This window comes from Apaloderma vittatum, unplaced genomic scaffold, assembly GCF_000703405.1.
Source record: "Apaloderma vittatum isolate BGI_N311 unplaced genomic scaffold, ASM70340v1 scaffold12262, whole genome shotgun sequence".
In the NCBI taxonomy this organism is placed as follows: domain Eukaryota; kingdom Metazoa; phylum Chordata; class Aves; order Trogoniformes; family Trogonidae; genus Apaloderma; species Apaloderma vittatum.
In genome coordinates, this window is record NW_009703118.1 from 11,932 (window position 1) to 35,668 (window position 23,737).

The 23,737-nt window shown below is 42.3% G+C and overlaps 1 protein-coding gene across 1 annotated transcript in view; it reads left to right on the plus strand.

Annotated features, from left to right (window-relative positions):
• Positions 1-6,376: 6,376 nt before the first annotated feature.
• SLC20A2 (solute carrier family 20 (phosphate transporter), member 2) overlaps positions 6,377-23,737 on the plus strand; it is a 37,733-nt gene continuing 20,372 nt past the window's right edge. Inside the window, exons 1-7 of the mRNA XM_009864510.1 lie at positions 6,377-6,432; positions 12,082-12,632; positions 16,994-17,134; positions 18,342-18,427; positions 20,440-20,536; positions 22,482-22,598; positions 23,301-23,504. Of these exons, the coding sequence (XP_009862812.1) occupies positions 12,344-12,632; positions 16,994-17,134; positions 18,342-18,427; positions 20,440-20,536; positions 22,482-22,598; positions 23,301-23,504 (934 nt within the window). The 5' untranslated portion in view covers positions 6,377-6,432; positions 12,082-12,343. The remainder of the gene's footprint in view (positions 6,433-12,081; positions 12,633-16,993; positions 17,135-18,341; positions 18,428-20,439; positions 20,537-22,481; positions 22,599-23,300; positions 23,505-23,737) is intronic.

Here is a 23,737-nt window from a genome sequence, read left to right on the forward strand (position 1 = left end):
CCTTGTTTACTTCTTTAAGAGAAGAAATATTTTGTATACTTTTTTTCTGAGTATCTGGTGTTCTTTCCACGATGATCCTCTTGCTCATTTGTTTTACCTATAACAGTGAGTGATTTTTCCTTATCTTTATGACAGAGGTAGGCTGTGGTCCCTTCCAAGTCTTGCAAGAAATGTGCTCCACATGTGCTTCCATACTCCAGAGGACTCTTCACACGGCATGATTTTTATGCCTGGCTGCCGTAGAGTTAATTTTGTTTATTTTATTAGGTGATTTTCTCCTTTTTTCTTGCTTTTTTTTCCCCCCAGTACTTCAGCTCTCTGGGAATTTGCACCCTGTATTGGAGTGGTGTGGCTCTTTTTTGAGGGCTTGAGTGGAGCCCAGAGCTCTGGGCACGGTGCAGTGCTGACACAGTGTCGAGTAAGTGATTTTCTGCAAGGGGAATGTGTAGGTCTACTCCCCGCTGTGGTGGGCATAGCAGGATCCTGGCACGGCTAGCTCTGATTCTCACCCTTCTCCAGAAAGGCAAGGAAGAGGGGAGAGTTCCTTGTGGAATCCCCTTTGCTATTCCTGACCTCTCAGCAGCATCCATGCTATCTTTATTGCTCTGGGCAACCGTCAGGGTGCTGTAATGCATCGCCATCACCAGCACAGCTTTAGCTATAAACACCTTTTACAGAGGATGAGGCACACTAGCCACTGGCACTGTTTGCTAGTGCTGTGTACTCGAAGAAATATCTTCTACCTTAATGACTTTCTCTTCCCTTTATAGCCTCTGTGTCAGCGATCACAGAAATTCTAGCTGTTTGAGCTCTTGCTGCAGACGAATATGCTTGTCAGTTGGCAACGTGTGTTGTGTTGCCCTGCCTGTACCTTTGGGAAGACTTTGTGCTCCACCTGGATGTAGGCACTGCACCGCGGAAGCACGAACACTAGTGTTACTAGGGTTTGCTCTCAGGCTAGGAAAAGTCTAGATAAAGCCTGAAGCCTTCTCTCCACGGGCAGTAACTCAGGGAGTGAGTTCTCGATAACAAGATGCCTGACCAGGCTGTTAGGTTAAGCGGGTTTGAAGGTCTGCTTTTCCCATGATGTTCAGCACTAATTTATGTACAGGAGAAGCATTGGAGAGCAACGTTTTCCTTTGCAGAGGATAAAGCCTAGCTTTTTTTGACCTGCTTCACAGGACCACGAACCCTTAAGAAGTCCTCTTGGGGTGTTTGCTAAGCCAAGTACCCAACTAATGGACGTTCTTTGGCAGCTGCTGCCTTGGTGATGATATAATTCCTAGCCAGTGTGACGGGACTGTTGGGCTTCTTTTTGCTTCACCATCATGCTTCTCATGTCTCTAGCAGCAAAGGCTGTCCCTTACATGGACTCTGAAGAACAGAGATCAGCATCTGTTGGAGTTGGGACAGGGGGAAACGGGCCTATTAGTTGGCAGGTGTCTGTCTCCAGACAGTAGTAGGCACGGTCACCACCCTCCTAGTGTAATATTTTGCTCCTGTTCCTATAAAATGAAGGAAAGGTCACAGTTTTCACTGCCATTTCCACTTTTATATCTTTATTACTGCAAAGCAACAGAACTTCGCTTGCTGTGATGTATTGGTCTCATCTACTTCCACTTGCTCCCCTAACCATGATCAGCACCTCTGAGTGTCACCATCCCTGCTCTCTTTGGTTATACCCCTGGTCCTTTCCTCCTTTAGGCATTCCGCTAGCTCATTTCAGTGGTGCTTGGTCTTCTATCCTGCTGGCTACACCAATTTTGGAGGTTGTCGGTGAGAGCCAGCCAGTGTGGTTTGGCACATTCATACCTACTCGCTCACTCCAGCTCCCTTTGAGGAGAGAGAGGGTTGCTGGACTCGGGGGAGCCCCAGCCATCTCTTCTGGCTCAATGGGAAAAGACTCCACAGCGGTTATTCTCTGAAACCCAAACTGAAATGGAAATGGCAGGCAATCTGGGGCCTGAGGCATCAGGTTTCCTTTATCTGAAAAATTTGCATTGTTGACTTTTGGCAGCCATACTCTGGCTTTTTACCAAAGGGGTCTTTGTATAAGCCTCTGAATTTGCAAAATGCATATTTTTGGATTGCCACAGGGGTGTTTCATGGGCAGTTTTTATGTTCTGTGTAAAGTCAGTTACAGGTCCATTCAGGATAATGCTTCTTGAGTTGTCAGCAGTAGCCCGGGCTTTTAGAAATGCTTTGCCCATGCTAATTGATTTCTTTGGATATGGGGCTGAGGAGGGGAAATGATGGATTAAGCTCTGGGAGGCTCACAGCAGCAGTTCACCTCTTTCCTCGGGCTTAGTACGGATGTAGTACTCTGGGTAGCTGGTGAATCAGCCAGAGTTGGGGGTAATACAAGTCCAGTTCCCAGCAGTAACTGGGGCAGTGCTTGAACCAGCACTGGCCCAAGCCTTGCTCCTTCAGAACGGGTGTGCGGCCTCTGAACCCCTCGTGGCTCGGCGTGGGCTTGCGCTGCAGCAGGGGTTGGCGCCAGCCTGGCTCTCCCCGGCCACACGACACCTCTGTGCCAGCCTCGGCCTCCGGCATTTCCAGTTGTGGGTTCCTCCTTTTCGTTTTCCCAGGGCTCACTCGCTCAGTAGACAAGTGTGATCTCAAGCAGTCACACCCTGTAACGTGGCACCTCTCCCTGCGTGCCTGCACAAGCGCAGCCAATTCGCCTCCACCATCGGGAGCGTAAGTCTCCTGGCTGGGTTGGGATGTCCTCTCTGAGAGCCGGAGGGCTTGCTGGAAAAAGAGATTTGGATGACAGTGTGACAGAGTTCAAAGCCATCAAGAAAACCCATGTAAATAGTTTGTTTCCCCAGAACAGGGGAGTTGCTCCATCCCTGAATGCCAAGTGACTTTTTTATCTCTACCACATTAGACCACCGTTTTAGACTTAGAGAGTCCCCGAGGTGTTTTTCTTTTCTCGCAGGGAAACACAGATGCATCTCTTTCTAGTCGGAGATTATCCTGGTAGATAACAGAATGTGTTGGAGCTTGCGACCCGATACACAAAAGCAGATGTGCTGGCTCTTTTCAGCTCGAACTGTGTTTGTAGCTCGCTGTTATCTGCAGAGCAGATACTCGGGGTTTTGTTGGAATTTGTTAGGCGCAATGGAGTTACCGAAGCACTCAGAAGTGGTGCTGTGTTCGGTAGAGCTGTCTTAAATTCCTGTTAGCCTCAAGGACCACAGGGCTGATTTCCAGGTACTGATCAGCACGCGGTGTCCTGCTTCAAGTCCCCCATGGTGCACGTGGTCACAGCGACCTTCAAAACCAGAAAAAAGGGCACTGCAAGAGTTGGATTTCTTTGAGGTGTTGTGTGGTACCTGTGCAGTCATCTGCCACCTTTTTAAAAACTCATGAATTTTCTTTTCTTTGTTGGTAGATTGAGGGAAAATAAAGGTTCCCAGGCACGGTCAGGGGCACAAACACTGATAAGAGAGACAAAAAGTCCCCAGTTCCAGCTGCTGTTGGCTCCCAATTTTAGAGTACCAGCAGGTACGTGAAAGCCCAAAAGCTACCATTGTTGGTCAGTAACCTTATTTGAGTTGATACAGTGTGACTGGAGCAACATCCCGTGGTGTTCAGATGTTTTTATTGTATTTCTCTTTCTGGCCAAAAGCAGTTTACAAGTACTCAGGTTCCAATTCTTACAGGTTTTTATGTTAGAAAGTTATAATCATCCTCCATTATTTTCTACTCAGAATGTATGTATTTTAAAATAAGTATAATCACTTAAATATGTAGCCTTCCCATCTCAGTGGCAAAAAGGCCAGTTACATTTGATATAAAAGTCACATTAAGTTGCAATTATCGTTGTTTTAGTGGTTACTAGTAAATGATAACCTGGGCATCTTTCACAAAATAGCTGATGTGGAAATGCAGAACAAAAGGGGGGTTAAAATTAACAATTTAAATTGGTCTGTCCTGTAACATTATTTAAAGCAGAATATAAATTTGCCTAGTGTGGGTTTGTTGAATTGAACAGTGATCTCTCAATTGTAGATTTACCAGAATAAATTGCAATTAAAAAAAACACGCGATATCTGATGGAGATTGTAATATATAATGTTTATAATTTCTACAGATACTTGATTTGATGGGAACCAAACTGGTGCTGCCATTGCCAAAAGCCGATCCTCATCATTTATTTTGTGGCCGTATAAATTTTCCCTTCCCTGCTTCTTTAGTGGTATCCCAAATTGTAACTTTTTAATGGTCAGCCTATCTTGGCTTGAGTTTTCCCATGCCTGAGGTCCACAATGCTGATTTAGCAGAACAAAAACTTTGAAGATATTTCCTTTTCTCTGTGCTGTTTATTATATCCTTTGCTTTGTGTGTAGACCAAGCTCTGAAGCTTAGGTCAACAAGAAACCACCGCCGTGGTCGGGCTGGCTCATGGGAAGCGGCACTCGAATGGCTCCAGTTTGTTCTCCTGGGTCCGAGATCATTCCCGCAGGTCAGGCCGGCAACTTCTGGCTTTTGAAATCCATGTAGATACCTCCCAGAGAACGTGTCCTCTCGACAGGCTTTTTACCTGCATCTGCACTCCGGTGATGGTTACCCTAGGCTGGCTGAATGGTCCTTTAAGGAGAACTCGGGTGGGCTTAGCGCTTACTCGGACCGGTCGGGTTTGAGCTTTTCCAAAGCAGAACATCAACAACTTGTCAGCTATAAAGGGAACGTGAAATAATATTTTGTGTTCTTTTTTTTTTTTTTTAACCTTATAAAGTTAAATAAGTGCTCAAGAAAGTTTCTGTGTTTGTTTATTCACTTCCTTAAAACCTTGGAATCCAGACCTATAAATAAAAGCTGACTTAATGTTTACAATTAGGATCGCTCTCACTTGAATTGATTGATGCTACTTGTTAAAAAAAAAAAGTATTAAGATTCGTTTAGATATGTGGGAAAAGATTAATATTCTTCTTGTTAAGATATGTTGCTTTTGTACGTAAGGGAAAACCATTGTGAAAGTATTAACCTCTCTCACTTCTCTAAAACTTGAGGAGCCTGTTTGCCAGCTATTACAGAAGTAGAAAGAAAGACTTTGCAAACAGACTTAAGAGAGAGTTTTCACAAAGTTAGCAGCTATATTGCAAGCCTAGTAGCAGTTGGGTATTGACCTTAAATAAAAAGGCAACATTTCCTACAAAGAATTGGGGCCTCATACTTAAAAATCTTTTTCTTATTGGGGTTTTTTAAGACCATTTCTGCATTGCAGTTTTCTAGCTGGAGTTTCGCCCTACTTCTTTTTAAAAGATAATGTAAGCTTACTAATCCACGTGAGTTTTCTTAAGAAATGTAAAGCACTTTTCAGATTTGCTAAATTATCCCTGAATATCATCTGCAGCTGAATTTAACCAGTTTAGAAAACTTTTGCCTCCTTGTTAAGAAATATCCTTTATTCAAACTTGAAAAAATAGATAAGGTAAGAATTATGTTTCCAAGTCAGAGTTTATAAATTTAAACTGGTGGTTTTTTTCTTCTCAAATGTTCAGGACGCAGAAAATTTACTGATTTAAGTTTATTATGTTGCAATACGATTCCATGGCTTTGAGTGACTCAGAATTGAGTAGAACATAACAGTTAAATTTAAACCACTATTTATTTATAAACCAGAAACACATCCAAATACATTTACATCTGTCAGATTTTTAAACTATGACAATGCAGTTTTGATTTACATTCCTCTTTGCTGAATAAAATGGCTTAATTGTGTTATATAGCATTAAAGCAAATATTTTATATAACACTAAGCCGGGTGCTTTTAGGCTAACATTATTTTTGCCTTGACATACATGCAAAAAATGCTTCCCACTTAAAGGAAAGCGGTTGAAGGAATTTGGATTGGGTAATTTAGGTTGAACTGTTGAAAGTGAAGTTGCTTGTTTAGGCATCGATCCAGTCCAAACTCGTGCACATCTAACTTTCTGCAGTCTGCGTAGCCTGTGAGACCTCTACTGACATGGATAAAGTAACAAGCATGCAACATCTTTCCCGAATTGGATGTACGTACCCTACTGTCACATGCACTTGAATTCAAGCACACGGTTTAAGTGTACTTGCAAGTAGAAGACCTCAGAGATTACCTGGTTGCACCAAAATGCCCAGCTGGTGGTCAAAAATGAGATTTCCTTTCTTGCTTATGCCTGTGCTTCAGGGGGGAAAAAAAGAAAAAAGGAAAAAAAAAGGAACGTTTTGTTGCTTTTAATATGAGCTTCATTGGATTGGTTTGTCTCACTAGTGCAGTCATGACGCAGTGTTGTGTTTTATCAGTGCCCACCCCCAGCAGAATTCTTTGCTTAAGAGGAGGCAGATTTTCACCTACTGAATAAGACTCTGGACTCGCATCGATGCTTCTTGGTGTTGCCTTGTGTGCTCTCCTGTGCCAGAGTGAATTTTATCCCTGGACTGCCTGGTGTAAGTTATAGCCCTCTTTCTACCCTCTGGAAGTTTGCATGTTCAGATGTGACTGTGCTGAGTGATAGGATATCTATTTTAGACTTCAGCCTGTATTTACAATTAGGAGGGCAAGTCCCTGAAAGAGCTTAGCTCCTTTTTCTTTTGAAAGAACTTTTAGCTACTGGGTGAGTTTTAAAGATTTCTCTGCGTAGTTTTCTTTTATAAAACATGTTTTCCATAACCATGAGCACCTTGTTGTCTCTGAATGGATCTTAAAAGTCTGTAGTGTCGAATCTTAAAAACACTTGCTTGTCAGAAAGACTTTTTTCAGTCACTGAAGGATCAAATTTTTCTGTAGTTGGAGAAAAAGATACAGGCAAATGCAGAAGCACTTGATGCTTTACCTGTCTTTCTTGTTTGTAGAACTGCTGTTTAAAGGTGACAGCTGTCTGTGGTTTTGGTGAATGTTTTCAGTAACGGAATATCATGCTAAATATTTTATATGCATTTTTGACCTTTCAGTGGTGAGAACAGAGCTTGATAGGGACTAAGAAAAGGAAGCATCCTATGGAATTTTTGGGAGCTGGCAGTGACAGTCCCTCTCTGCAATGTTAAACTGGATGGGAGTCCTTGGAAAGCTATCAACTTCAGTCTTGTTTCCATATCAAGTAGTAGCGTGAAGTACGCTTAAACACATTGTGAAAGTGTTAAAATAGGAACTGACTGGTACGAAAACTGCTTCCGTGGATGCGGTAATTGATTTTTTTTAAAGTAAGTTGCGGGTGTTTTTGATCTGTTGTGGAGCATTAATCTTGCATCATGCTTGGCCTTGTGACAAGTCCTGTGCATGTAATTTAGAGCCATATAGGGATGTTCTTGGTGCTGAACCACTTGAATTAATACCACCTTTCATATTGTCAGTGTAGTATTGGTAATTTAAAGTAGATAGTTTGCGAGCCTTTTGGCCTGAGCGCGAATTGGCAATGATGAGGGCTATTGATGTGAATGGTGTTAATAGCTTTGATTATAAATCAGGCTTGGTTTCTATGCAGTGCTGTGTCTAGTAGCAGTAGACTGGAATGCCAGATCTGGTATGAGTTTATATACATAGATGGAAAGCCTGACAGATCAGTTTTATATAAAGAACAACATGCAGAAATGAGAGAGGTATGGAATAACCTCCTAGAAGCTGCAGTCTGGTAAGCATTTTAGACAGACTTTTCAGCCACTGGTAACTAGAAGTGAACCTGCCTGTCAGTACAAATTCAGTGCCACTGTCTATCATGAAACGTCTGCTGTTTTCAACACTGCAGAGGAAAGGAAATCATCCTCCCCTGTCTTGTCGTAATGCAAAATGGAGTAGTTGTGAGAGTTATCTGGAGAAATGGTACCCTAGCTGCTGCCTTTGGATTTCTGCTCATACTTGGGCAACAAGAAAACAGTTCAAACCGGGACCTTGCAGAATCTCCGTCCTGTCTGGAGCGGGAGAAAGTTTTCAACTGCAACATGAGGCAGCTTCTGAGAGCAGAAGAGCTGCATACAGCATGATTTATTTGTGGTATGAGCTGCATACAGGATGATTTATGTACCTTTCAATGTTTCATGAGTGCAGTAGGTTCCTCCCTAATTTTCCATGAAGAGAAGATTAGAGGACATTTATGGGGGCTCTGTTTGTTTCCTTTATGTCACACAGTTGGATTGCTGGTGGGTAACACGCTCTGATTATTGCTCTAGACTTTGAACTTCATCCCGAGCTTTAATTTAACCATTTGTCCTTGTCGTTACTTGTTTCTGTCTTGTCTTTAGCAGAAATTTGTTTGGCAAAAATAATAATAATAATAAACAATCTTGGTTTTCAAATTTTGTGTTCACTAAAAATGTATCTAGGCTTAGAAGCGTAATGTGAATAGTTTCCAGAAGAGCTGTCTTAGTAAATGTCTTTATAGAAACATGTCCTAAAATGATCTTGTGGTTACCAAGAGATCTTGATTTTTTTTTGGTGACAATTCACTTGTCGTTCTGCATGAATCAAGGTGCTTTCTTACCTAGGTTTTGTTTTTGTCTCTCCCTTAGGGAAGAAATATCATTTTGTGTTAACAGAGTCATAACAAGATGTTTAGCTAGCAACAAAATGAAGTCTGAGGGGGATGTCTGGTTCATTTGCCAGCAAGGCAGAGGAACGTGCTTAGCATTTCCAAAAATCAGATTTTTCTCACAGACATGCAAGTTCTCTTGAGTTTCTAAGTCTGCTTAAACAGTTAAAAGCTTCAACTCAGATGTCCTGATACTTTAAATATGGATCATAAGAAAATTGAATTAGCTAAAACCCTTGCTTGGTTCAGGAGGAATTATCCAAAGTATAAATAGGAAAATTAACTTTGCCACCCAGAGCCTGCTGCACAAGTATAGTGCACTCAACTGCGGAGGCCTTGGAGATGTGATATCAGTCCCGCAGGTAAATGGGAGGATTTCCTAGCATCTAGCAGGTCAGATTGAATTGCATTTGGCATGCATCAAGGGTATTGATGAAATAAAAATGGGAGCAGGAGAGAAACAGGCTGGTGACTTCTAGCTGTCAGGCAGAGACCAGAAGGTCTGCCATTCTCCACTGTATGGCATTTTTTTTCAGTTTCTTTTTTGTCCCAGTAACAACACGAAATGCCACAGGCTCTTGGGTTAGATTAGGTGATGAGGGGCATAGCTCAGCGTGTCTGAGCATGCCAGATGTATTTTGGGCTCTAGAAAGAAGCATGCAGCAAGATTTAGTCTGTATTTAGTCACTGGCCTACTTTGCAGGATATTTTGCATTTCTGAAAACTTTCTCAGCAGAGATGTGCCTTTTCTTTTTCCTTTTTCTGTTTTTATTTCTCTAAATGTTTAATATCTCTTACAGATATTTAAGGTTGAAAGTAGTAATACCTAGCCACTCAAATGCTGCCTGCATGTTAAATTTTACATGTGTGTTTATTCCCCTTCCTCTTTTGCTTTTGATTTTCATCTCATTAAAGACAAGGCTTGGCTGTTGCTGTCATTTGTGCGAGCGCAGTGGACATCAAGATGAGCCTCCCAAGTTTTGAAGGGAGCTCTATATTGAACCGTCACCTTGCATACAATGACAGGAGGTGTGACTTCTTACTTAAGACATCCTTTTCTCCTGAGGCCACATATCCCATTTCACGGGGAGGGAGATTATGTAGCTGCATCTCCAAGCCCTTTGCCAAGAGTCCTGCTGACAGACTTTGGAAGACTTTTTGGCCTTCACAAGGAGCTTTAGGAGCCCACATACGCACACTTGAAATCTAAATTTCTTTGGGACCATCTGGAGTTCTTCTCCCCCTCTCCCAGGGAAGCTAATAAAGGCAACCTTGTGACTTAGTGGTTTATTTTGGAAGCTGCTGGAACTTGCTGTGGCTGGAGAGGCCAGAGTTGGCAAGTGTTGTCCTGTGAACTCTGTTGCGGCTGGGGGAATGTCACAATCCCCGTGCTCTTCCTTATCCCAGAAATTGGGTCACCGCAGTAAATTAGTAGGTTGGTTGATAAGTGGAAAAAAGACAGATCTCTGTTGGGAATTAGGGTGTGCTTTTATCTTGCACGTCCGGAGGAAAGGGGTCTCATATAACCACGGCGTCTGTGGATGCATGCATGGATCTCTGTCAGCTTTGCCCGTTTTCAGGAGAGGAAACTGGGGCACCGAGGCTAGAGGTACTGTGTAAATCCTTCCAGGATGAAGAATTTAATCATTAATCTCCAGGATCAAGGAAGGACCCTAGTCCAACAGTTCAAAAATCTGATATGCATAATAGGAATTTTTTAACAAATTAATTTAACAGAGTTCTGTCTTCCTCCACAGGCAAACAAGTGCTAACTCTTACTTATTTCTTCCAAATATTATTAGCTTTTCTGTCTCTGAAGTCCTTTTCCACTCAGTGGGCTGGGTGCTCATGAATTATAAAAAAGCAACAAGTCTTCAAACATCAAAAATGCATGTTTTCTCATGTTATGTCATAGTAGAAAAATCCTTATACAAATGTTTTTAGCCGTTAAGTCCTTCTGAGATATTATTTTAAAGTGTAAGGCATTCAAGGATTGATGTCTGCTCCATGTCTGGAAAAGACTGGAGCAACAGTTGTTCAGCCAGTTTGGAGCCTGGAGAAAGAATGAGGGACATCTTTTCTGCTGAATATGTATATTTAGAGAAAACATCAATCCTTGACATCGGCTTAAGGGTTTTCTAGGAAACACTCCATATAGATGTGGTATTTTCCTGTTGGTTGCTCTCAAAGATCCAGTGTCTCAGGAATATGCAAAATCTCTTTTAATTGTTAATTTTGTCATTATTTCAGAGGTTTTGGAGACCCTTCCTCCTTGCTACCGCAGGACCGGCGTGGCATTGAGGTCATCGAAAGAAACTAAGTGTGGTCTTTGAACTGTGGGTGTGGGTGTATTTCATGAGACTGAAGCAACTGTGGGGAAACTGAGCGAGAGCAGAGGATGGGCTCGGCGCCTTTCATCTGATGCCCCCTGATCTCTTGAGATGCTTCTTAAAATGTGTGGAGTTGGCTGAGGGATATTTGCTGCTAAATGTTTATTTAACCTCTTGGATAGGAAAGCAGAGGGTGGCACGGGACGTCTTCATGGTGGCTTTGCTAGCAGAAGAGAGGCAGCCCTCAGAAGGGGCAGATGGTTTGGGCAAATTTCCTTTTAACTTTTGACCATCTTGACATCAATGTGGTCTTGTTGCTCTGCTGAGCAGTCTTTTGGATGGTGAACGTTTTATTTTTTAAAGTCTCTTTCTCTATCCCTTTTTTGGTTTGAAAGAGCTTGCACTTTTGTCAGAGTAAGCTAATCAAGATGTAATTCTGAAGGCGATCATAAAACTGAAAATATCAAAGGAAATGCTAGAAGTTATCTGTAACAATGATTTGAATATAACTGTTAGTAGTTGATAACCATCTATAGGAAAGAGCAGGCATCTCAACTTTTTAGTTAAACTCTTTTTACAGACTTCTCTAGGTCTGCAGGGATACATGGGATTAGTGAGATTATTGCACTGTTTCAGTGACCGTGACACTGCGAGAAAATTGTTTTCTTACTGCATGGGATGTGATAACAGCAACACATAAATATTAATACTCCTTAAAGTATTTTCACTGGTGTTTCCTAGACAGACATATAAATTAGATCTTTTTTCAACAGAATGCATGCTTAGCTGCAGCTGATAAAATATTGAGAGCTCTGTTGAGGTCAGTGGAGCTGGGTGATATCAGCTGGGAATCAGGCTGTATTCTATGGTCTGTATACTCTACATGTCGTATATTCACTGACTGCAAAGAGCCAAGAAGAATCCTCCTTCTAGAGGGCTTATTACACTGCATGGTAAATTCAACACAAACAAACCCCCCAACCTTTCTAAATCCTTTTAAATTGCTCAAAATATTTTCTCGGTCAGTGATATTTCAAGAAACATATTGCTTTGGCAGTGACCTAATTTTAACCTTTTCTGAATTGCTTTATGATTAGAACAGTCACATGCCGAGGTAGAACCCCATTAGTAGGTTTAAATCATCTGTTTACTTCTGAAAACGCGCATTGTTACGGGCTCCGCTGAGTATTTATTTATTTTTTTAAAAAATTTCTTTTCTTTTCTTTTTGTTGTTGTTGTTGCAGGACAGAACATCGCAGTTGTACCGGTTTGGGAGCAAAATATGGAATATGTTTCACTGCTGACCGAAGGCAGCCAAATGAACAGTATTTATAGTAGTTTGAAAATCAGCAGTTAGCAGTTTCTTCACATTCTAACACTACCCAGCACTTTCCAGAGAGAACTCATTGTTTACAAGAAATCTGCTTTCCAAATCCGTTGCGGTGCCCTCCAGCCTTGACTATTAACTATTTGCAAAGGGGAAGCTAATCTACGGTTTGGGGAAAGATGGCAATGGATGAGTACCTGTGGATGGTCATTGTGGGGTTTATCATTGCTTTTATTTTAGCCTTTTCGGTTGGTGCGAATGATGTTGCCAATTCTTTCGGAACGGCTGTGGGCTCTGGTGTCGTTACTTTACGCCAGGCTTGCATTTTGGCTTCGGTTTTTGAAACCACTGGCTCGGTATTACTGGGAGCAAAAGTAGGAGAAACAATTCGGAAAGGTATCATTGATGTTAACCTCTACAACAACACTGTCCCACTGCTGATGGCAGGAGAAGTGAGTGCGATGGTTGGTAAGTAATACTTTCCTATTCCAAATAACTTTCATTGTGTATTTGTCACCCTGCTCATTGTGTGAATATTGTTAATTAAGCCTTCTCATCTTCTGGACTTGTACATCTGGTTTTGTGTTAATGCAGGGCCCTGTATTCTTTTTTTAGTCTCCTGTGTTTTCTAAATGGTTCTAATAATTTATATTTTTCAATGGTTCAGCCACTGAAAATTAATAGAAGGAAAAATCATTTAACATAATGGACAATATCTGTGTATTCCGAGGGTACTGAAAAAAAAATGTTTTGGAGATTTTTATGATGGTAAATGGAAAATATGTAAACATAGCATTTGTGACTGTACAAGAGATCCCAGAAAAGCAACAGTTTGCAATGAATATGTGCGAGAAGGAATTATCTAAATAATTAAAAAAACCCCAGGAAATCCAAATGTATTTGCTTAAATTGATTGAGCTGAGTTATTGCAATTAATCATCCGCTTCACCCCCGCCCATAGCAAAACTTAAAGGAGCTGTAAAGATAGATGGTCACACTTTTAAGGTCTCTTTAATTTTTCTGACTTAAACTGACAGCAGTTCTGCGTATCTTAGAGTCTGCTCCCCGGTGCTTTTCTTTGCAGTTAAATTAATCCTCGTTTAGAACAAATAGCATATTCTGAGGTAAGTAACATTAAGCCGCAGTATTTACTCTTTGTTTATATGCAAGAGGCTTTGCGAGCTTTTGGAGAGCTCTCTCAAGGATCAATAGCAAACCTGCTTTTAAAGGGCATGAGGCAGCGGGAAGGAAACCCTTTCTCTGTGGGAGAAGCAGCCCAGGCAAGGGGCTAGCCTGCCCATCCCACCTCCCCTTCTTCAATCTGACAGCTCCCACGTGGCATCCCACGACAAGGCGACGTGGTTTGTAGGAGCATCGCAGCATCCTCTGAAAGCGATGCTCCGCTCAAGGACTTTCTTCCTTACAGCTCCTTAAATATAACCTAAATGCTATTTGCACCTATCCCTCTTTAACATCCCCAGGGTCTTCAGGCAGGACCAGCACGTGAGATGGGTGTATTCATGTAGAAGTCTGTTACATGTGGTTATTTTCCCATTTCTTTGGGGAAATGGGAAAATTTAGATACTTTTTTCCTTAAATTTTAGTGGATAAAGATGCACACTGAGTGCCAGTTTCTGGACTTGTTTGAGGATGGCTTTGTGCGCTTAAGAGCGAGAAAGTGGTTCACTTGGGCTTTCACTGCTCCTGAGCCTCCTGAAGGTTGGCCACCTTCACCTGCCCGAGGGGAAGAGGGATTGGTTAGCAAGAAATCGTTGCTTGGACTGCCGCCACTTCCCCAAACAGTTTCTGCACGAGGCTGACCACTTAATCCACAGAAAATGCTCTTGGGCATCCCCCGTTAGTTCCCCTTTCACCACGTCTTGCAAGGTCAGCTGCAGACTTCTGATCTTTCCCTCAAGCTGTAGAGTGGCTTCTGAGTACCACTCCACTTCCATCATTTCGCCTTCTGCTTCCATCATTTCCCATGGGCATGTGCCCAGGAGCACCATCTGAAATGTGAGTGACCTGCACCTTCTGACCTTCATGATCTTGATACTCATGGTCCCTGTTGAAGGAAGGGCCCTTTTCTGTATCTATATCTGGCATCTCAGTCCTGGCCAGGCAAAGTTTTAAGTCTCAGATGCCCCCTGCGGAGGCAACTGGCCAGAATCTCAAAGAAAACAACTTATTTGCATGCGTATTTACATAAGCTTGTGTGAACTTCATGACCAGTTGCATTCCCTTCCTCCAGTAAGGGCATTAAGAAGAAATTCCACATTTTAAATCTCAGAATTAATCACAAGTTACAAACTGCAGATTTCATTTTTTTCCCCTCAAATCTATCTTCAGCTTTTCTCTGGATGTATGATTTTTTTTCCGCCTGTGTTTTCTCTGTATGTTTTCTTCCTGGATGTTTTCTTTTCCTCTTTCTGTTTTTGCTCTGCATTTCCCATCCTCCGCCATCCCCGCCCTGCCCTGTTCTCTCATGCCTCATGATCATGTTTTTACAAATGGACTTAGCTTCTGAATTTTGATGAGGCTTAAATGAGTCAACGGTCTGGGAGAGACCAAAAGTTGCTGTATCCTCTTTCCAGATGTTGATGGAAGATCCTTTGATGCTTGCAGCAAAAAGCAGATGGTGATTTTCGGGACAACCTTCTCTCCTAAGAGACAAGGAAGCAGAGAGCAATGGGATTAAAATTTTGAAATGTAACATTTTGTTATAATTTGTAGCATACTTCTGTTAGGCAGTTGGGAAGTTAGGGGCTGTTGCTCTTGGGAGTAAATTGTAGTGCTTCTCTGACATTAACCAGTTGTCAGGTTATTGTCAGGAATTAGAATCATAGAATTGTCAGGGCTGGAAGGGACCTTAAAGATCATCTAGTTCCAACCCCCCCACCATGGGCAGGGACATCCCCCGCTAGATCAGGCTGCTCAGAGCCCCATCCAGCCTGGCCTTAAAAACTTCCGTGTGTGGGGCTTCCCCCCGCCTCTCTGGGCAGCCTGTGCCAGTGTCTCACCACCCTCATGGTGAAGAACTTCTTCCTAACGCCCAGTCTGAACTGATCCATCTCTAGCTTCAATCCATTCCCTCTAGTCCTGCCACTGCCCAACATCCTAAAAAGTCTTTCACCAGCTTTCTTGTATTGCCCGAGTGTTGTTCATGAGGTCTTGGTGGAACTGAGCAGATGCCACCAACACAGAGGACGTCCCAGCCGGGAATAACACAGTCTTGCAAGTGGTGTGGTACTCGACGAGGGCTCACAGCTGGCATACAGCACTGGAGCCTTGGAGGAATGGATGTGGTGCCTTCAGCAGCAGGGAGGCATGAAATGCACCATCGTCTGGCACTGGAGACTCTTGGTCAGGGCAACCCGCAGTCAACCCTCTTCCTTTAGGAGACAGCAGTCACGAGGAAAAGGTGCGCGGTCACGGTGTCAGCAGCATGAAGAGTGAGTCTGGGACTCTGTGACAGGTCTAGTGAGCCTCCTGCTCCCTAGGTTAGTTTTGTGAAGGTAAAAATTAGGAACATGCAGTTTATGTTCAAGAGGAGTTAAAGCTTTGATGTAGGTAATTAAGGCATTGCAAGCCCCAGAGGAAAAGTCCTGCCCTGACTTGATTTCTATTTTCTTCTGTTCCTTAAACTTTTTAAGACCGCACGTGGTCCTTCTCAGACCATCCATCAGTCCTCCACCATGTTCCCTCTTGCTCTGGTGTTTGTCTTCAAGGTGAAGTTGATTAAATAAGAAATAGTGCCATATTCCTCTCTTTCCCGCCACATAGAAAACCCAGCCCTCACTACACATTTGCAGTGCAGCTGTGGCTTGGTTGCATTTTCGCTATTTTTTTAGACTGAGTATTTTTTAATTACATATCTGTGGCTGGCTTATCTGTTTATTTTTCTCTTTGCAGATGTTCCCATCTGTTTTCTCTTTCACCTCACTTCTACTTGCTGGTCTCTAAGTTCATGTCAAAGGTTTCAAAGTGTGTTTATTTTTATTTTAGTACAAGGGAAGTGAAGCCAAAAAATTGAAGAGCAGGTGTTCCTTGTTTGATCTAGAATTTCCGACAGCAATAGTACTACCAGTTGTTTTGGGATAGTACCCCACGAGAGATCAGTTTTACAAACTGGTTGACTTCCAAACGTAGGCGCGTATGATGCCAGCAAATCACCATTTGCAGGTGGCTCCATTTCAGGACCTTCAAAACATACTTTCCTGTTGGAATTGAGGATGAAGGCTGAGATTTCAATCAACAGCAGCCATGCTTTACCACCTGTGTCTGCTGCAGATCTGTTACGAGAGGTGGCACAAGCCAGAAAATACGGGATCTCTTACAGCAGTTCGCTGCCATTGGGGCCTCCTAACACATGAAGATTTAATCTTAAGGCTGTGAAGTCTTAAGATGAAGAAGAGGTCTTTCTAAGAGTCCTCTCATATCAGGCCTCACACGAATCACTTGGAGGCTTCTGGATCCAGTGCTCAAGAACGAGGTTTTCTAAGCTTGATGCAGACTGAGAGCAGTTGGTGAATTTAATCAAGCAGGCTGTAAATACTGAAAGCCTTCAAAAAAAAGGCAGAACTGTTGTGCAGTGTAAAGAGCTGTTAGTAATAAAAAATTCTAAGTAAGATGCAGCATTCAAAGCTGCTGTTAAAGTTAGTATCTGCTTTTAGAGACAACAGGAACAAAACTCTCTTTAGGAGATCTCAGTCTTGCATGTGCAGCGTAGGCAGTGCTTGTAAAAGAATGTGGGTACATAACGAAGAATTTTCTGCGTGACGTTGTTGTTACTGTTATTTGTTTATACCATGTGGGGGTTTTTTTTCTAGGTTCTGCTGTTTGGCAGCTGATTGCATCGTTCTTGAAACTCCCGATATCGGGGACCCATTGTATCGTAGGTGCTACAATTGGATTTTCTCTGGTGGCAATTGGCACGCAGGGAGTCCAGTGGATGCAGCTTGTCAAGATTGGTAAGTTCTGTCTCTGTGAAACAGTGTGCGCTGCCTGCAGAAAACATTCCCAGAAATCTGCTTTGCACTGATAGCACTCCCTCCTTAAATTATTTTCCACCCCAGTCCTGCCATTCAGAAATGCTGTGTTCTCTAAGGGCTGCAGTGCGGAGAAAGGGGTAAGACGCAAGTTGTGCTTCCCCAGTGGTAAGCTGAGGAGACATCGTCCCTCAGAAACATGCTTCAAAGTGACATTCCTCCTCTTCTAATTCTTTTCATGGCAGCTCATACCACCTCGTTCTTGCTCTCAGCAATGCTAGCCATCGTGTGAATGCCCACAGTCATGTTTCTCCACCCACCAGCTCCAGGGAGGCGAAAACTGGGCATACAGCATGTGTTGAACTCACAGCCTCCCACTGCCAAGATCGGCACAGCCAAGCAGGGATGTGAAGGACTTTTCGTTATTGTGTTGGAAGCCTCATAACACAAATCACAGCCTAAACCCCATACTAAAAGGGTTTGATGGTGAAGGCATGAAAATACAGTTGAGCTCTAGAGAAGTTGGAGCAGTGCTTTTTTTTTTTTTTTCAATTCTGTCAAAAGTAGAAGAGACTTTGCAATGACAGCAGAATCAGTCTGTTAACCATGCCACAAACAATAAATCACTCTGGATGAGATTTCCAGAGCGCTGCCCTAATCCGCTTTTATTGAAATCAGTGGGAGTTTTGCCACCTACTTCAGTTAAATCAGTCCTGGACACTTGCAAATCTGGCCTGTGAAAAATGTGCACGCATTGTTCGTTACAGTTGATGTTTCTATGGCATTTTGGAAATTGAAGGTTTTACCCTGCAAGCACTATGGCATCCTGCTAGATGCAGTTGCTTTCCACTTAGTTGCAACATTCATGGCCATGGTGATGAGGAAATTACAGGGCTTTCTTGGTCCACTTTGCATCAAACTGCAAGAAACTTTCCTGATTAATTTGATTGCTAAACTTGCAAAATTATCGGGAAATGCTTTGGCTGATGTTTCTAATAGCGCCTAGCATTACTTTGACTTTCAAAGTGTCAGCAGACATTGAGTTGCACCAGTTATAAGTAAACGTATGGAACATTCATTCCAGTCATACAAGTACTGTTTTAAATCTATTGCTCATTAACTCCTTACTTAACTATTATGCAAGAATACTGTTTATTTCATGTTTTATTATTTTTTTTCTTCAACACAGTTGCCTCTTGGTTTATTTCCCCGCTGTTATCTGGCTTGATGTCTGGAGTCCTCTTCGTGCTGATTAGATTCTTCATTTTAAACAAGGTACAGAAATCTTGCTATTACAATGAGCACTCGGTATGAAGGCTGTGTTCTAGCCTCCCATTTGGGTGGTGGCATTTCCAGAGTTGAAAGCTCGTGGCTTGTTTTTTGAACAGGAGCAGACCAGTCATTTTTTTAGTAGCCATTGGAACTGTACTTGCTCTTAGCAGTTCTGAAAGCTCAGAGTAATTTGATAAGTATTGGAGGCTTAGAAGGTGCTATACAGTAATTAATGTTGTATATTCTGTTTGATTAAGAATAGTGCATTGAGATTGCTTCTGTGTTAATACAAACAAATTGGCACTGACTTAGTCTCACAATAGCCATTCTGGCTCTATTTAAGCAGAACAGTCCTCCCTTGAAGATACTCCGATTGGCATTTCATAGTTGTGAAATTTTAAGCTTTGTTTTTTCTAGCACATTAGACATTAGAAGGTAGACATCTGCATGTTTCCTAGATTTTCAAGAAACCTAAATTGATGGGTTTTAGTGACTTCAGTTAAAAGCGGCAGCTTTCAGGTAACGTCAGTCCATATATCTCCAGTGATATGATTTGCCTGCCACCCAGCATGAGCTGGAAACCAGAACACTTTTATCTGCTCTTTCCATTTCTCTCACACCATTCAGCTTGCTAAAATAGGGGAGCTCAGCACATGACAATGACCTAAAATAAGGGACACTATATTAGCAATTATACAGGGAACTTAAGTGGATGAGGGATTAATTCTTTTGCTATAAATAGCACCACCTGTAACCTCAGCTTCATCATTCTTTATTTCTGATGTAAATAAATGTCAGCAACAAAATCAGATGGTAAATTTGATTGTACTCAGCTTTGAATTTAAAATTACTCAAGTTGCCTAAAGCATGAGGAATAGTTCCTCTCTTGCATTCAACTTAAGAAATTAACTGTCAAAATCACTTGAACTCTGCTCTAAAAGACATATATTTAAGAATTGAAGAGGCAGAAGGTGTTCAAGCTAAGGAAATTGTCTTCTGATGTCCTTCTCTGCCATTCACGAAGAAGTAGTAAGATCCATAGAGCTTCTGGCATAAGCAGCTATTCACTTTGTGAATGCATAAAAAAAAAAAAAGAGCAGCTTTGTAGCTTGTGTGGCCTGGTGTAAGGGTTCATGCCCTTGTTGGGGGTGTCTGTGAACAGCCGCTGTCCCTTTGGGTACAGCCCGTGCCGCACCACGCTTTGGGACCGGGACATAGCGCAGGGCAGCCGCAGCCTCTGCTCGGCTCCTTTTTCACAGCTCGTGGCAGCAAGAAACAAAACCACATTCGCCAGCCCTTGGCTTTGCTGGGCTCTTGGCAAGCCTGCAGAGCCCCTCAGAAGGCCAAAGCAGCCTCTTGACAAAGGCTTTTCCTGTGGCTCGCAGGGCACGTTTCCGCCATGCCGTCAGCTGAGCCTTTCCTCAGGAGCGCTGGGGCCAGCAGGCATGGCAGCGTGCTGAATGTCACCCGCCCGCTCTGTGGGTGTTACCTGGCCAATACAACCACGTACTGAATATTTCAGAGGTTTCTTATTAACTGGTGGAAAGCTCCAGGCCTGTCTCACTTGAAACTGAGAAGTTAGGAATAAGGTTTTGCGATGGACATGTTGCAGGGATACTTGTAGTCCTGCCCCCAGATGTCCTGTCCTGCTTGTCACCCTTCAGTCATGCCAGCTGAAAGAGACTCCTCATCTTGGATAGGTTTGGAAACACTCACAAAAAGAAACCTGCACCCAGGTCACCCAGGAGGTCTGCAGCCACCCTGAAAGTACAGCCTGTCTCCCTGGTTCCCATTAGCAGTGTCAAGCTTCCTCAGAGTGCTGGTGCCTGCCAGGACCAGTGTTGAGGATTCAGATGTAACCAGACAGGTCACTGTCTCCTCACCAGCCACCCAAAAGCCCCACCTGTCTGACACTGACTCAAGAGCACGTGTTTTCCTCACGACGGTTCCTGCTAACAGTAATCAAGTGGAAAATCCAGTTAATGTTTCCTTTTGCCCCACCGATTTCTACGCAGGAAGACCCCGTGCCCAACGGTCTCCGCGCACTTCCAGTGTTTTATGCTGCTACCATAGCTATTAACGTGTTTTCCATCATGTACACGGGGGCACCAGGTGAGTGAGCCGTCCGCAGCGGGAGGCAGGGGAGGGAGGGAAACTTCTTGCAGTGTGTGACAGTGCTCTGCCATCTCCTGCACTAAGAGTTAACAAGGGTAAGAGTAAATCATACACCTCCCCACACGCTTCTGTTCGCGCATGGGTTTTTGCGACTTTTTGCGACTCCCTCCTGATCACTGGGGTTGGTGGGGAAGAGTGCAGCTACAAAAAAAATGTTCCCACTCTAGAGGAAGGGGAGCTACTGAGCTGCCAACCTCGGCTTCGTAGATCTGAGCACATGTTGAGCTTTCAGGGGTATTCCAGGTATGGACATCAAGGAGAGAAGGTTCAGAGGGGGCGGTAAGAGCAGGTAAGCTGTTTGCACTTGGTCTAATGCTATAGCTCCCTTGAAATCAGCAGAGCACTGTTCCAGCAGATCTGGCACGAAGCTTATTAATTAAATTTACTTCTTTATTTCCCTTCAAAGATAAGCCCTGAGCCTGTTTCTGCATTGAATGCATCTTCTTTCTTGGGTGCTATGTTTTCATTGTGAGTCAGTAGAAGGAAATGATACATGTAATTTTCAGGACTTTATTTATATTTGTTTATATTTTTTATGGACGTTTGTATGTTTGTTTATATTTAAACTTTTATTTGTATTTTTATATTTATGTTTCTATATTTATATTCACACAGGTTTTGGTTATATATTTGCATTTAAATATTTATATTTAACTTAAGCAGTGTATATTTAAACATGCACTTGTAGCAAAAGAGCTCAGAAAAAAAAGATGTTCAGTGCTCTTGACTACTTTATTGAAGACTCTGGTCATCGAATGTTATCTTTAGATTAGATTATTGCCCCAGAGCCATCAACAAAAAGACAATTGAAGAGACACTCCTGAACATGTCCCTGAATTAAGAAAGCAGGCTTAGAAAGTGACCTTTTTGAGTAGAAATGTGTTTTCTCTAAAACCTGCCAGACTACATATACTAGATAAATGCAGTCAGTAGACTATACTTCATAGCACAGCTTTACTGAAATCGATAAAAAGCGTAAGAAGTTCCTCATCTGAGGGTAACATAACGTAACAATTTCTTTTTCTTAAGTCTAATTGGCTATGTATCCAAGATGTTTCACAGTAAATCAGCTGTATAACCAACATTTCCTCGTTAGTTGTACTGCAGAAGTAGGTCAGGCACTCTGCAGTGACTCATTAAGCAAAATAAATGAAATAAGAATCTTAATGGTCCCTTCTGTTTCAGCTTAGCAGTCTCTAAAGTGCGTGAGTAAGAAGGTGGGACTCTGTTTTTGATACTCAGGAAACACATATTTACTCTCAAAACTTCTGTCCTGGCAACATTTACTCACAAGGATGAATTAATCATGTAGCAAGCTCTTTCTTCATTAAGGATCTGATCATTTAATTGAACAAGTACAAGGAGCTCAGTTGGCAGTTGCTTACAGGAACACAAGTTATTGACATGATTGTGCATTGTGGGGCTGAAACCTCAGCTCTCAAGTGCTACATTAAGCTATTATTATAAGTAAATAATGGCTTACATTAAGCCAAGCATCAGGCTTTATTGACCAGAGCAAAGGTCAGGTAAATTCCTACCCTGATGGGCAACATGGTTGAACATGCATTAGTGTATAAAATCACTGCAAACCTGTTTTAGCAGCCCTGACATGGGAGTTTTCCCCCTGCCTTCCTTGGAAATAAGGTCACGGTGAGGTAACAGAGGATTGGAACACTAAACCTGCAAACAATTGCATGTCAGCTAGACCTTTAAATACTACTGTACTTACTGAAAAATATGTTAAAAGTCATGGGTTGATTCACGTTGAATACATCGTGAACACAGGCTTTTCTGCGACAGACTGCTCTTCCACTGCCTGAGATAATTAAGTCATGTTAATTTATGGTTTTCTTTGGTTTTATTTTTTTTTTTATCTTCACAGTACTGGGACTGGTACTGCCAATGTGGGCCATCGCTCTAATATCAGTCGGCGTATCCTTAATATTTGCCGTCTTAGTCTGGATTTTTGTGTGCCCCTGGATGAAGAGAAAAATAGAAAGTAAGTAGTTGCTTGATGAAACACGAGTCATGTAAAATCATGGAAAATTTCATTTCAGAGCTGGAAGTGCCCTTGAGAGGTCACCTAGGCCAGTCCCCACCCACAGGCAGGATGGGCTTAAGCTATTCCTCATGTATTTGTGTAACCTGCTCTTCAAAACCTGCGGTGGTAGAAATTCAAAACCTTGTTAAGCAATCCATCACAGTGCTCACTTCTTGTAGAGTCTAGCAGAAACAGGAAAACAGAATCATGGAATATAATCTATTTCATATTTTATTAAGGACATGTTAAAGATGAAAAATCTGACAGACAGAATGATTAAGTGATTTCTTTCACTTCATGGTAACTCGGGCTGATCATACCTTTTAGCTTGACAGTGTTTTGCTTATTTGCCTTGCTACTCTTAGCAACTGCAGTGTTTAAAATGCAGGAAAAGTTTCAGATTTCATTAATAAATGAGCAGCTCGATGTTTTACTTCAGTTACCTACTTTAGCAAATTTTGTAGGAGGAAACAAAGATGCTCTAGGATTTTCTCAGATGAATTTAGTAAAGATAAGTGTTAAAAATAAGTAAAGAATGTGTCTGAAACAGAGCCAGGTTATTGTATCCACGTTGATCTGAGCCGTTGATGCAAACAGTAGAAACATAAGCAGCAGGACAGATAGGTAGGGTTTAAAATTACAGTGCTGTTATTTCCTTAGGCCGGTTAAAGAAAGATGCTGCCCTGTCAAGGATATCGGATGAAAGTCTTGATAAAATTCAAGATGAAGAAACACCAGTCTTTAAAGAGCTTCCTGGTGCCAAAGCATCCGACGAGAGCACAATTCCCCTCACTGGCTCAGGAACAGAAGCTGCTGGGGCATCAGATACTATTGCAAATGGAAACCATCCACGTGTACCGTATGGTAAGAAGCCAAGATAACACAGAGTATTTATCTTCTCCCTGTTTCCACAGGGTTTCTTAACTGCAAGTAGGTCTCTGTTGAAAATGTAAATTAGTGTTTGGGATTTCCAGCTCTGATCCCTCCTCAGCAGGGAAAGATGCTCTTTGCAGGGAAAGATGCTCATTTACAAGTGACATTTTCTAGAGAGGACTTTAAAAAAAGTGCATTTTGTTTGGCCGTATTTCAATTTTGAA